The sequence below is a fragment of the Penaeus chinensis genome, chromosome 8 (genome assembly GCF_019202785.1).
Source record: "Penaeus chinensis breed Huanghai No. 1 chromosome 8, ASM1920278v2, whole genome shotgun sequence".
In the NCBI taxonomy this organism is placed as follows: Eukaryota; Metazoa; Arthropoda; class Malacostraca; order Decapoda; family Penaeidae; genus Penaeus; species Penaeus chinensis.
Window position 1 is genome coordinate 10207134 of NC_061826.1, and position 15000 is coordinate 10222133.

At 34.2% G+C, this 15000-nt stretch overlaps 1 protein-coding gene across 1 annotated transcript in view; it reads left to right on the top strand.

Annotated features, from left to right (window-relative positions):
• The window catches only part of LOC125027776 (lachesin-like), a gene marked incomplete at its 3' end in the record, with an annotated part of 213467 nt that overhangs the window by 186148 nt on the left and 12319 nt on the right, over window positions 1-15000 (top strand). Inside the window, exons 5-6 of the mRNA XM_047616913.1 lie at window positions 3006-3169; window positions 5017-5146. Coding sequence (XP_047472869.1) covers window positions 3006-3169; window positions 5017-5146 — 294 coding nt within the window. The remainder of the gene's footprint in view (window positions 1-3005; window positions 3170-5016; window positions 5147-15000) is intronic.

Here is a 15000-nt window from a genome sequence, read left to right on the forward strand (position 1 = left end):
ATCATCCCAAGAAATGTGTTTAAAGGTTTTGCTGTTGTGAGTAAACGTTCTAAGAAATAGGCTGAATCGTTTTGCTATTGGAGGTAATGGTTCTATAACATGTGTAGAAATGGAATTAATGGTTCTAAAAAATAAGGTTCTAAGAGATATGCTGAGTGGTTTTGCTGTTGGGAGCGATGGTTCTAAGAATCATGTTGAGAGATTTTGCTGTTGTAAGTAATCAATAAGTAAGTAATTTTGAAGTAATGGTTCTAAAAAATATGGTTCTAAGACGATATGCTCAGTGGTTTTGCTGTTGGAAGCGATGGTTCTAAGAAATATGGTGAGAGATTTTGCTGTTGGAAGTAATGGTTATAAGAAATGTGTTGATGCTATTATGTACCACGATATCACTATGTAATATTAACAACTACTTTATATGTAAGTTTCTTAAAGTAAATTCTCATAATGTTTAATTATTATGAAATGCATGAGAAATGCTTGGTACTGTTTGTCCACCCTCTATGTAGATTTTTTCTTTTTCCCTGAACTTATTTTTACCCGGAATTCCAATGATTTTTTTTTTTTTGTGTGTGTGTGTGTGTGTGTTTGCGTTTATACATATATATTAATTTCATTTCGTATCTATAAAGTTTGCATTGCCTTTTTATTCGCTTTAAGACCTCTATAAGGTAGACAACCAAGATTTCTTGTAAATATGTGTGACAATTATGTAGGCTTATGTAAGTTATTTAGAATATAACAATAGGTATATAGATTAATAGTAACATATATACTTAAGTAATATGACATTGATAGAGCGGGTTTATAACCTCCGATAGTAATTTCTTTTTTTTCATCTTTCATAAATAACCATCGGTATCACAAAAAAGGCGAACTAGGAATGAAAAACGCCGTCAATAATATAATTAATTTGTTTAATACCAATCTGCTGTTTGTACTGATCGTGAGGCGAATTAATGAAGAAAATGCCTTTTCAGCGTCTTTTTATATGCGTATGCAGAACTACCATGGTCTTTTTGTTAAAACTGCCTTCTTGGACACTACTTGCGTAGTGAAAGATTTTATTGGGCTTCAAACAATTTGTCGGTAGCTTGTGATTAATTTTAGAATGCGGTTTTATTGTCGACTGAAGAGGTACAGTTTGTTCGATGTGAGTGAGGTCGTTTTTTTATGATGAGAAGATGAGGTTATCTAGCACATGTGGTTAAGAATTATGAAGTTCCCTGAGATTCAGATGTTATGAAAGCGAGAGTAAGAGTGTCCTAAAGGCAAGTTCGAAAGATTCCGATTATTTCCTTGCAGAAAATATGTGTTGGTGTGTACTAATGTGCCTGCATTTGTAACTAAATGCAATCGAATTTCGTCTTGAACCACGGGTATATCAAGTTATTATTGTTCATACATTAACTTCCAGTTGAGAGTTTTATTATGCATGAAAGGGATAGATGAATAGTTACCATTAACAATAAACAAATGGATTAATAGTTTGGTAGGTAGTTTTTTTTAAGATATGTGTGCTTATTTTATGTATGTGCGTGTGTGTGTGTGTGTGTGTGTGTGTGTGTGTGTGTGTGTGTGTATGCGTGCGTGTGTGTGTGTGTCTGTGTGTGTGTGATGACCCCACAGGTCATGCCATTTCGAGGAAATAAACAAATCTATCAAATGGCAGAGACAGAGAGCCATTCCCAATCTCTAACTGGAATCTCTAAGCAAACGAAAAAGCCATAAAAGAGAGAGAATAAAAAAAAGACTGAGAGAGGGGGGGGGGGGAGAGAGAGAGAGAGAGAGAGAGAGAGAGAGAGAGAGAGAGAGAGAGAGAGAGAGAGAGAGAGAGAGAGAGAGAGAGAGAAAGAGAAAGAGAGAGAAGAGAGCAGGTGAGGGAGAGAGAGAGAAAGAGAGAAGAGAGAGAGACAGAGAGAGAAGAAGAGAGTGAACGGAAGAGAGAGAGAAAGAAAAACAAAACAAAAAAGAGAGAAATAAAGAGAAACAGAGAGAGGAAAAACGAGAAAGAGAGGGAGAAGAAGAAAGAGGGAGAGAAGGAGAGAGAGAGAGAGAGAGAGAGAGAACTACAATTCAAAGTCTTTCCTTGATGTAGCAATTTTATGGCCAATAATTCAAGACAAGAGAGATCATCAGCGTAATGGAAGATCTATCCTAACCCTACACATGACTTCTGCTGCTCGCGTTTACATGCATTTCATCTAATTTATTTTTATATTTATTGATTTAGTTTATCATTCTTCAGTTCTATATTTCCATTAAAACCGTTTTCAAATTTTCGGTTGATGAAATTTCGGTGTCAATTAAAGCTTTTACGTTCTGATTAATTGTATGGCTTTCCAATCATCTTCGAACTGCGCAGTTATGAAATCCGGTCGAGTTTGTGCCATATGTGAAATTTCTTCGTTTTCTTACTTAGAATTATCTTTCCTTTCTTTATCTTCATTAATTAAATTCCACTCTAGGTCTTAGTTCTCCGAAACTAGCATTTATATTTTTCTGCCAATCAATCTCTCTTTCTTTCTCTCTCTCTCTCTCTCTCTCTCTCTCTCTCTCTCTCTCTCTCTCTCTCTCTCTCTCTCTCTCTCTCTCTCTCTCTCTCTCTCTCCTTCCCGCTTTCTCCCTTGTCTCTTTTAATATTTCTCCCCTTCCCTCTTGCTCGAGGTGGGCCTGACAGCGAAGGAATAAACTCTAGGATAAAGTTAATACCTCATCCCCACGTTATGACTTATGATCCCAGCACAAGACCCAATTCCTTACTTTTTTTCGGTTCGTGTGTGTCTGTTTTTTTTTATTTCGGATTAGGGACAAATTGGCTTTTCTACGGTATATTCGTTTGTCTGTTTGATTTTCCCCTTGCTTATTTGGGTTTTGTGGTATAAAGTAAACAACGAACGATAGATTAAGTTATAGATTTCACACATTATATGCCCAATATATTCAGGTTAAGAGCGTAACACCCTTTGCTTCCTCACGCTTACACGATTGCATTCCACCTACAGTTCCACCCATGATGAGTATCCCGCACCAGCTTGTAGGCGCCCCCTTGGGTTACAGCATCACCCTCGAATGCACTATCGAGGCTCACCCCCCCGCCCTCACCTACTGGACGAGGGGCCAGGATGTCATGCTTCACCCTAGTCGCAAGTACAGCATCGAAGAGAGGGTGAGTTCTATGTACAGTATGTTTGTGTTTGTGCGTGTGGGTATTTGTGTTTGTGTTTGTGTGTGTGTGTGTCTATTTGTGTGTGTGTGTGTGTGTGTGTGTGTGTGTGTGTGTGCGTGTGTAGTGTTTGTGTGTGTGTGTGTGTTTGTGTTCGTGTATGTATGTGTGTGTGTTTGTGTTTGTGTGTGTGTGTGTGCGCGCGCGCGCTTTTATACATGAATATTTATTTAAATTGGTATTTATAAAATTGTATGTCATTATCATTCATTTCATTACTATTTTATCCTTTTCAATATTATTACTATTATCATTATTATCAATATCACATGTCATATTATTGTTTTTTTTTATATTATTGTATCATCATCATTATTATCATCATTAGTTATAGCAATAGTATCATCATTACTATTAATATTTACATCATTATTGATATTATGATTATTTATTTATCTATTTTCCTATTAGCATCATTATTATCAATATCATTATTATGATCAATATTATTATTACTAACATTGTTGTTATTATGTTATTAATATGATTACTATTATTTTGTATTGTAATTGTTATTATCTATTTATCATAACTATCATGTTTGTCTTTTTTCTTCTCTTCATCTTGTTATTATTATTATAATTATTATTATTATTATTGTTGTTGTTATCATTACTATTATTAATATTATTATTATTACTTTTGTTATTATTATTATTACTATTATTATTATTATTATTATTATTATTATCATTATTATCATTATTAGTAGTAGTAGTAGTAGTATTAGTATTAGTATTATCATTATTATTATTATTATCGTTATTACTATTATTACTGTTACTATTATTATTACTATTATTATTATTATTACTATTACTGTTATGGTTACTATTATTATTTCTTTATTTTTATTATCATAATCATCATTGTTATCATTATTATCATGAGTATTATTATTATCATTATCATTATATTATGACTATTATTATCATTATTATTATTATTATTATTATTATTATTATCAACATTTTATTGTTATTATCATTATTTTCACTAGTAGTAGTTCCTGTACTATTATTGTTGTGATTATAATTATTAGTAGTAGTAGTAGCAGTAGTAGTAGTTTCATGATCATTGTCATTATTATCATTATCATTATCATTGCAATATTGTTATTATTATCATCATCATAACGGTGATTCTCGTTCTTACTACAGGTATTATTGTTATCAGTGTTATTATCTTCATCATCATTATTATGATTATCATTATCATTATTATTTTTATTATTACTTTTATTACCATTATCATTATTATTGTTATTATCATTATCATTATTTTTATCAGTATCATAATTATAATTAGTTCAATATCATTATCATTATTTTCATGAGTAGCATTATTTCAATGTAATTTTTATATTTTTGCTGTTATCTTTATTATTGCTAATAATGTCATTAGTTGTATGAACATTTCTCTTTTCGATTATTATTGATATTATTATTAATATTATTATTGATGTTATTGTTAGCAGTAATAGTAATATTATCATAATTACTATTATTTCTTTTATAATTATTGCTTTTATTATCATTTTATTAACATCATCAGTATCGTCATCATTATCATTATCGTTATTATCATTATCATCATTATCGTTATCAACATTGATGCTATTACTATTATTTTTTTTTTTTAATTTCCACTTTTGTCATCATTATCATCGTAACTGTCATTTTAACGTCTAATATTATTTTTGTTATTATCATTGTCAAACAATTTTTTTACATATAATCTTTCTACATTCTTTCATTTCCTCATACTTAATAGTTTTTCCCATCTCCTAGTTTGGGAAGGTGTCATACTGCACGCATATGAAGCTCACCATAAGGAGTTTGAAGGCAGAAGATTTTGGCTCTTACAAGTGCGTCGCCAAGAATTCACGCGGCGAAACGGAGGGACTCATAAAACTCTACGGTTAGATATCCACATTTCGTTTACTCTCCGTCTCCTCTTCTTTTTTTCCTATTCTTCTTTTTATTTTCTTCATTTTTTTAATGTGTTTTGTCTTTCCTCTTCTTTTCTATTATCATTTTTCTGTGTGTGTTATTACTCTTGCTATATTTTCTTGAAGGTTCTCTTAAAACTCTAACGAGGAAGAATCCTTTCCCACTTCCTTCTAATATCTTTTTTTTTCTTTTTTTTTAGCTCCTCGTATCCTATGTTTCCCCACCCTTTTTTCCCTTTGTCTCCATCTCCTTTCCTTTCCTCCTGCTCCTTCTCTTTCTCTTCCTCCTCCTTCTTTTCTCATCTTTCTTTTCCTCCTTTTCCTCTTCCTTAAGCCTCTTCTTCCTTCTCTTCCTCCTTTCCCTCGGTCTCCGCATATTTCTGTTTTTTCTTATACTTCCAGCCCCTCCCCCCCCCCTCTCTCTCTCTCTCTCTCTCTCTCTCTCTCTCTCTCTCTCTCTCTCTCTCTCTCTCTCTCGCCTCCACTTCCTCCTAAACCTCCATATCTTCCTATGTTACATACACTCCACTCTTTATTCTTTTGTCGTCATATGCTTTAGTGATGTTATCTGTATCTTTTTAAAGTGTAACAATGTTTATAAGAAATTATCACAGTGAACTTTTTTGGAGTTGTATGAAGGGATAGTAAGTCTTTGAGATGTATTTATAATTGAAAAAAAAATCCTATTATAGTAACATTTTTTTTTAAGATGTGAAACAGGTATTGTCAATGCACTTATTCTTATTTTATTCAATCAGTTAATCAGTGTGTAGACTTTGTGAAAACAAAATTAAAATGATGATAATAATGATAGATAGGAGGATTATAACGATAATAACAATTTAACAATGATCATAGTGAATATAATGATAGGGAACTATCATAATACTTAGGCTGATAATAATAGTATTGATGATAATACTACTAATAAAAACAAAAATTATGATAGTAATGGTGGTAGTAATGATATAATAATAATAATGATAATAATAGCAATGATAATAACAAAACTACAATAATAAGAGTAATGATAATAAGAATAGTAGTAATAATAATAAAAAATAGAATAATGAGAGAAATATTTATACTAATAATGAAAATGATAATAATAATAATAATAATAATAATAATAATAAAAATAATGATAATAATGATGATAACAATAATAATAACATCTAAAAAATAATGATAATAAGATATCAATAATAATGATAATGTTAATAGTAATAATAATAATAATAATAATAATAATAATGATAAGGGTAATGGTTAATAAAAATAATATAAATTATCCTAATGATAATGTTAAAACTAATAATAATGATAAAAATGATAATGATAGTAATAATGATAATAATGATAATGATAAAAATAATGATAATAATAATGATAATAATTATAATAATAATAATGATAATAATAATAATAATGATAATAATACTAGTGATAATTAATAATAAAAATATTGATGATAATAATAATGATAATAGTAATGATAATAATAATAATAATAATAATAATAATAATAATAATAATGATAAGGGTAATGGTTAATAAAAATAATATCAATTATCCTAATGATAATGTTAAAACTAATAATAATGATAAAAATGATAATGATAGTAAAAATGATAATAATGATAAAGATAAAATATATAATAATAATGAAATAATTATAATAATAATAGATGATAATAACTAAATAATGATAATATACTAGTGAAATTAATAATAAAAATATTGATGATAATAATAATAACATGTAAGATATATAATAATGACAAAATTAAACTAATGTACGATTAATAAGATAATATTATAATAATGATAGAAAGTTATAATGAAGTAATAATAATGATAATAATAATTATGGTTTAATACTAGTAGTATAAAATGATTAATGAGAAATAATATAGTTCGTAAAATTAAATTATAATAACGAAAGTGTAAGTAATGATAATAAACAAAAGATGATAAAAAAATGATAATCAAAAGATTAACATATAGTAAAATGCTAAAAATAACAATATAATATATTGATGAAAGATAATAACAAAATAGTAAAATTAATAAAAAAATACTAATTTTATATATATCTAACAAGATATGAAATATAAAACAAAAAAAAAATAATAATATATATAAATTAATAAAAAAACTATAATAGTAAAATATTTTAACAATAAAATAATGATACATAAAAGAAATTATAACGCGGAACAAGTAAAAACAATAAATTCACAAAAAGAATATCAGAAGACTGCTGAACAACAAGGCAGGCATGGAATCGACCAAGGCCAAAGTAAAACAATAAATAAAGATTCGGCAAAGATAAGCGAAACGGCTCTAAAATACTGGGAGAATGTGAAGATCAGGAGTAAATCATCAAGCTGAAAAAAGAAAAAGGAACAAAGAAACAAAATGAAAAACAACAACAAAAAAAAACTAATAATAATCAGCTTAAATTTAGGAAAGGGCACACTGGAGGTACGAATCTCCACAAGGCAGTGATCCCTTCAAATGTGAGTGTATCATTATAAGGTATGCTCTGAAACTGTTTGTGCGAAAACTGGCTGCTTTTGGTTTCGTGGAAAAAGAGTGCACCCTTGCAAATAGTAATAGCAGTATGAGCACACGCAAAAGCAACAGAAAGAAGGGTCTTTTACACACAACTATTAAATACTTTCTGCAAAACACGGGTTCGCAACATCCTGTCAGAAAGCAACGAGTATAATCACAAGCAATGGTAAATCCAAACGAGCACAATACGAGAGCGGAAAACACTGTCCAGATAGATTTTTACAAGGATCCACTTTCTCCCCTAAACTGGCCGAAAAAAAATGAATATTGACAAAAGCTTTGAAGAAAAAAACCCCAAATCAGGGACCAACCAATCCAAAGGACCGAAGGAGACCATGAATAAAGAGAAATATGAATGAGAAAAAACCAAACACCCAAAAATGATAGTAATAACATTATCTCTCTTTCAGGGGGTTAATATTGGAGCACCTTTTTTTTGGTAAGTGTGGAACGGCAAAGGAAAAAAATAGAATATTAAAAGAAATAAAAAAAGGAAAAAAAAAATAGGAGAAGAGATGTAGCAAGGGGATGAAAATTGTAGCAAATTTGGGAGAGATAAAAAACTAAACTAAAAAAGGCAGGACTTAAGAAAAATAAATAAAATCCTTATTTTTTGGAGACTTCAACGCAGCGACGGAGATCTGTGAGAAAAGTTATTCGTGGCAAAAGCTCATCAAAGTATGACCGATGATTTAAACGCGTGGATATTAATGTGATGAATGATGGGAGAGAGAAAGAGAGAGAGAGAGAGAGGGGGGGGGAGAGACAGAGCGAGAGAGAGAGAGATAGAGAGAGGGAGAGAGAGAGAGAGAGAGAGAGAGAGAATGAGAGACAAACAGACAGACAGACAGATAAAGAAATGTAGAGAGACCCAGACAGGCAGACAGAAGGAAAAACAAACAGACACAAAGACAAGCAGACAAATAGACAGAATGACAAAGAGAGAGAGAGAGAGAGAGAGTGAGAGGGAGGGGAAGAGAGAGAGAGAGAAACAGAGACAGAGAGAGAGAGAGAGAGAATGAGAGGAGATAACGAAGATGAGTCTTTTTGCAATAGATCCCTTGAATTAATTATATGACGTAAGAGGAACAAGTTGATACGCACAGGCACAGGACGAGGGTTAAAATCATGAGGATGTTTCACTTCATTTTTTTTCTTGGGATTTGGTTTAATCAGCAAGGAACGATCGGGATTGATATCAAGTAGTAATAAAAGTAGTAGGGCTGATTGACAAAACGGACTGATGATAGGAGAAAACAAGAATGAAGGTAAGGTATAGCAATATACTAATACACATGTGTGTGTGTCCTGGTCCTGGTCCTAGTTAGGGAGGGTTGTTATATATATATATATATATATATATATATATATATATATATATATATATATGTGTGTGTGTGTGTGTGTGTGTGTGTGTGTGTGTGTGTATGTATGTATGTATGTATATATATATATATATATATATATATATATATATATATATATATATTATATATACATATATATATATATATATATATATATATATATATATATTATATATACATATATATAACAACCAGGACTCAAACCTAGGTCACTCCGGGTATGATCTGACCTTCCGGTTCATACCCGGTCTGAGTCTTGACCAGGGAGGTTTGTTATATATCTCTATCAGTGCGACATTACATTATTCCATCTTTCATACAAACATAAAGCTCACTACCACTGTCTATCGATATATTTTTCTACCTAACTACAGTATTTATCACTATTTCGTTCATGAGCTTACTTCTCAATGTCTTCCTCCTTCCTCTCTGTTATTCCCTCTCCCACTTATCAATTGCCTTCCTTGACATCATTACGATCGCGACTAATGGTAAGAGAATCGGATATAATACGATTTTAAGCCTTTAACATGGAAAGCAAGAAATAAATCACAATCACAATAAATCAATGGAAAGAATATAAATTAAGCAAATGAATAGGCGCAGAAAAAAATACAAAGGGAAGTTTGCTTTCTACCCTAACGACATTAATAGATATTAACAGAACAACAAATTGGTAAATGGTTTGGTTTATGTAAAGTACATATGATAAGGAAACGAATGAATCAAACAAAGACAAATTACTGACGACAGAACAGCTTTATAAAGGATTAGAAGATAAGAAGAAAGGAAAAAGGGAAATTTAATCCAGTCTACACACACGTGCACTACTTGAATACACATCACCTGCTCTTTCTCTACCCATCATCCCCCCGTGTCCATTCCCTTCTCTTTTTCCCCCTTGCCTTTTCCCCTTTCTTTCTCTCATTCTCCCCTCACCAAATTCTCCTCTCCCAGTCCCCTCTCTTCACCCTTTCCTCGTATTAGTCCCCAGTTCCATCTCCCTTCGCTCTTTCACTCACATTGTCCAACCTATCCTTTTCACAGTTCCCATACCTTCGTCTTTTCATCCTTTCTCTCTTTCTATCCGTTCTCCCAGTTCCCTCCCATCTTCCCTTCACTCCAATCATCCCTCTCCTCATCCCTCCTCTCTTGGCCCTCTCTCCATCTCTCTGTTACCCTCCCTTTTACCCACCTTCTCTCCCATCCCCTCGTCTCCCAGCCTCCACTCCCTTCCTCCCTCCCCATTACCCTTCCTTCCTCCTTCCCCATTACCCTCCCTTCCTCTCTCCCCATTTCCCTCCCTTCCTCCTCTCCTATTACCCTCCCTTCTTTCCTTTCTCCCTCCCTATTACCCGCCTTTCTTTCCTTTCTCCCTCCCTATTACCCTAACTTCCTTACTCCCTATAACGCTCCCTTCTTCCCTTCCTTCCTCCCCATTACCCTCCCTTCTTTCCTTTCTCCCTCCCTATTACCTTCCCTTCCTTTCTCCCCATTATCCACCCTTCCTCCTTCGTCATCACCCTCCTTTCTTCCCTCCCATCCCCCCCCCACTACTTCCCAACTCCCACAGAAAAAAAATAAATTCCCTTTTGATTAAAGATGACTAAGTAAGCGAGCTTTATGACTCCCGCCTGTTCTGCTTCATTAACATTTAGATGTGGCTTTTTCGGCGAGCAGGTAATCGAGTCAAGCCAGTTTTCTATTTCAAGGTTCATGCCTTTTAGTGGCTTTGGATTCATTCTTCTTCTTTACTCTCTCTCTCTGCTTCTATGTATCTTTGTTTCTCTGTCCATCTGTTCGTCTGTTGGTCTTTCCGTCTATATGATTTTGTCTCTGACCCTGTCTCTCTGTCTTTTTCTTTCTCTTTCTCTAATTTCTTTCTCTCTCTAGTGGTAATGATATTATTATTATCTAGTGGTAGTAATTAGTATGTATTTATAGCTCTGAAAGCAATAGTGATTATGGTAATCATTTCGATTAATCTCCATGTCGATGATTATCATTTCCATAGGTATCGGTAGTACTGGGAGAAGTACTGCTAGCGCTGCAATTCTTTTATTCAGTTTATTATCACCATCGCTATCATTATCACCATTATTCGTATATGTATAATTGTTACTGTTATTATTCTTTTCTTTATTTTTACCATCGTTATCATAATCAACAGTGTCATCCCTTCTATCATAATCATTATTACTATTAATATCATTGCTACTATAGTTGTTGTTCCTATTTACATCACTACCATTACCACTGTCATTATAGTAAGTACTCTCGGTATCTTTGTTTTTATCCTCATGATCATCATTATTACAATTATCCTTATCATCATCATTACCGTCATTATCGTTACACTTTTTAGCTGTATATGTACCATATATTCATTAGATTTCATTATAGACTACGATACAATACTTGATTTTTCGCCACGTACGCCTTCATTGCCTTCCATCAATACATATATAAGTAACATATGGCAGCATAGTGATACCAAATAGTTTTACCTAAATGGTGACGACGAATGCAGGACACAGAGGAGAATTGAAGGAGATAGAATGGAAGAAAGGAAAGGAGTAAATAGGAGGGGGAAGATTGAAAGGGAGATGGGAGGGAAGAGGGAAAGTGAGATAGGATGGTAGGAAGGAAGAGGAGAAGAGAGAAAGGATGGCAAGAGGGAAGAGGGAAAGAGAGATAGGATGGAAGGAGGGAAGAGGGGAAGAGAGAAAGGGTGGCAAGAGGGAAGAGGAGAAGAGAGAAAGGATGGCAAGAGGGAGGAGGGAAAGTGAGATAGGATGGTAGGAGGGAAGAGGAGAAGAGAGAAAGGATGGTAGGAGGGAAGAGGGAAAGAGAGATAGGATGGAAGGAGGGAAGAAGGGAAGAGAGATAGGATGGAAGAAGGGAAGAGAGATAGGATGGAAGAAGGGAAGAGAGGAAGAGAGAAAGGATGGTATGAGGGAAGAGAGGAAGAGAGAAAGGATGGTAGGAGGGAAGAGGGGAAGAGAGATAGGATGTTAGGAGGGAAGAGGAGAAGAGAGAAAGGATGGCAAGAGGGAAGAGGGAAAGAGAGATAGGATGGAAGGAGGGAAGAAGGGAAGAGAGATAGGATGGAAGAAGGGAAGAGAGGAAGAGAGAAAGGATGGTATGAGGGAAGAGAGGAAGAGAGAAAGGATGGCAAGAGGGAAGAGGGGAAGAGAGATAGGATGGTAGGAGGGAAGAGGAGAAGAGAGAAAGGATGGCAAGAGGGAAGAGGGAAAGAGAGATAGGATGGAAGAAGGGAAGAGAGGAAGAGAGAAAGGATGGTAGGAGGGAAGAGGAGAAGAGAGATAGGATGGTAGGAGGGAAGAGGAGAAGAGAGAAAGGATGGCAAGAGGGAAGAGGGGGAGAGAGATAGGAAAGGAAAGAGGGACAGCTAGAAGGAAGGTAGGAGGGAAGAGGGTAAGAGGTGAAGAAAAGGGAAGAAAGGAAGAATGGTAGGAGGGAAGAGGGCAAGAGGGAAAGGAGAGGAAAAAGGAACAGCTGGAAGGAAGGTGAGAAAAGTAGGATTGTGGAAAATAGGAGGGAGATGGGAAGAGAAAAAAGGAGAAGGGAGAGAAAAAGAGAGAGGAGAAGAAAGTAAGGGAAAGGGGAAGAATAAGAGAAGAAAGAGGGTGGAAGAAAAATAAGAGGGAAAGGGAAAGAGGAGAGAAGAAGAACGAAAAATTGCGAGAGAGGGATATAGAAAAAAGAGATAATGGAGAGAGAGAGGGAGAGAAAAAAAAATGATAGAGAAGCGAGGAAAGAAAAAGAAGCCAAAAAAAAAAAAAAATGCAATAATAAGAAAGCAGGGAAGAGGAAGAAGAAATAAAAGGAAGATGGAGAGGAGAGAGGGGAAGCAACTGGTAATTAAGCGAGCGTTTAATCATCTTCGGCTGCCGGGACGCCGATATACGACCGGCAGCCGGAAGAATCACCGTAATTAGCACAGATCCCACACGCCCCCCCCCCCCTCCCCAAGCCCATCCCTTGTCCCCAGCCTCCTGTCTCCTACCTCCTGCCTCCTGCCCTCTATCTACTACCTCCTACCATCTGCCTCCTGCCTCCTGCCTCCTGCCTCCTGCCCCCTGCCTCCTGCCTCCTGCCCCTGCCTCCTGCCTCCTGCCTCCTGCCTCCTGCCTCCTGCCTCCTGCCTCCTGCCTCCTGCCTCCTGCCTCCTGCCTCCTGCCCCCTGCCTCCTGCCTCCTGCCCCCTGCCTCCTGCCTCCTGCCTCCTGCCCCCTGCCTCCTGCCTCCTTCCTCCTCACTCGTTCTTATTCATTCTCGCTTATTCTTAATGGGATTACGAACGCCCCCTTTCGCTTCCGCTTCGTCCTACTCCTCTAAACTCATTTTTTTAAATTCATTTTTACTCATTCTGTTTCGTTCTTAGAGGGATTAATTTCCTTTCTTCCTTCTGGATTTCTTGTCATTCGTATTTCTTCATTCTAACTATTGTTTGGTTCCTTTTTGGTTCCTATTGTGATTTATTATGTTTTTCTTTTTCCTCTTGTTCATCTTTATTTCTTTTTCGGTTTTGTTCTTCGTGAAATTAAGTTTCGTTTTTCCTTCCTCTATCAGTTCGTATTATCTCATCTTCCTCTATTTCTGTCTTTCTCTTTTTCTGTTAACTCATCTTTCTTCATTTTTATAACTCATATCCTTCTATTCTTACTCACCTTGGTCTTGCTGTTTTCTTAATATGGTTATTTTGTTCTTCTTACTTTTGTTTTTCCTAATTCATTCTTCTTCTTCTTCCTCCTCCTCCTCCTCCTCCTCAACACACTCGTCTCCCTTATCTATCTTTAACCAAAAAAAAAAAAAAAAAAAAAAATCATAATAAATCCGAAAAAAAGAAGATCCAAGAATAAAGAAAAAAAGAATAAGAAAAAAAAAAAAAAAAAAAAAAACAATTCTCCGAGCTCCCCATCAGGAGGGCAATAGCTGGAGACTGTCAGGGTCAGAGACAACCTGAAAGGAATTTAATGGAGAAGGAGAGATGGCCAGGTACTTGACGGGTTGAAGGAAGTCGAGGAGGTGGGGAAGATTTGCAGTAATAAGGGTAGGCAAGCATGATGAAAAGGGGGAGGGGGTGTGTATGTGTATGTATCCTTTTGCTCGTTATGTTTTGGTCTTTGTTAATCGTCTTTGTTATTTGTCTTTGTGTCTGTGTCTCCTTTTGAGTTAGTTAGTTTGTTTTATTCTTTGTCTTCGGTTTTTCTGTCTTTGTTGCTTTGTGTTTCGGAGTTTGTATCTTTAATCGTTAGTTTGTTTATCAAGTCAATTTTGGGTCTTTTTATATGTCAACGATTATATACTACTGAGTCATAGATACTAACACGAAAGCCTTACAGTTATTCATCTTACATAAGTTAGATGATTTACCCTATTTCATTATCTATATTCGTTCAGCTATACAATTTTATCTCTCTATATTCTCCTGCAATTTCCTCTATATTCTTGAATTGGTCACTTTGAATTGCGTTCTAATACATCAAAGGCTAATCTTAAAACAATATCAATATGTATATATATATATATATATATATATATATGTGTGTGTGTGTGTGTGTGTGTGTGCGCGCGTATGTGTGTGTGTGTGTGTGTGTGTGTGTGTGTGTGTGTGTGTGTGTGTGTGTGTGTGTGTGTGTATATATATATATATATATATATATATATATATATATATATATATATATATATATATATATATATATGTATATGTATGCATATATATGTATATATATTCATACACATATATATATTCCTTTACATATACATACATACATACATATATATATATATATATATATATATATATATATATATATATTTATAATCGTCTGTTATCTACATTTCCCT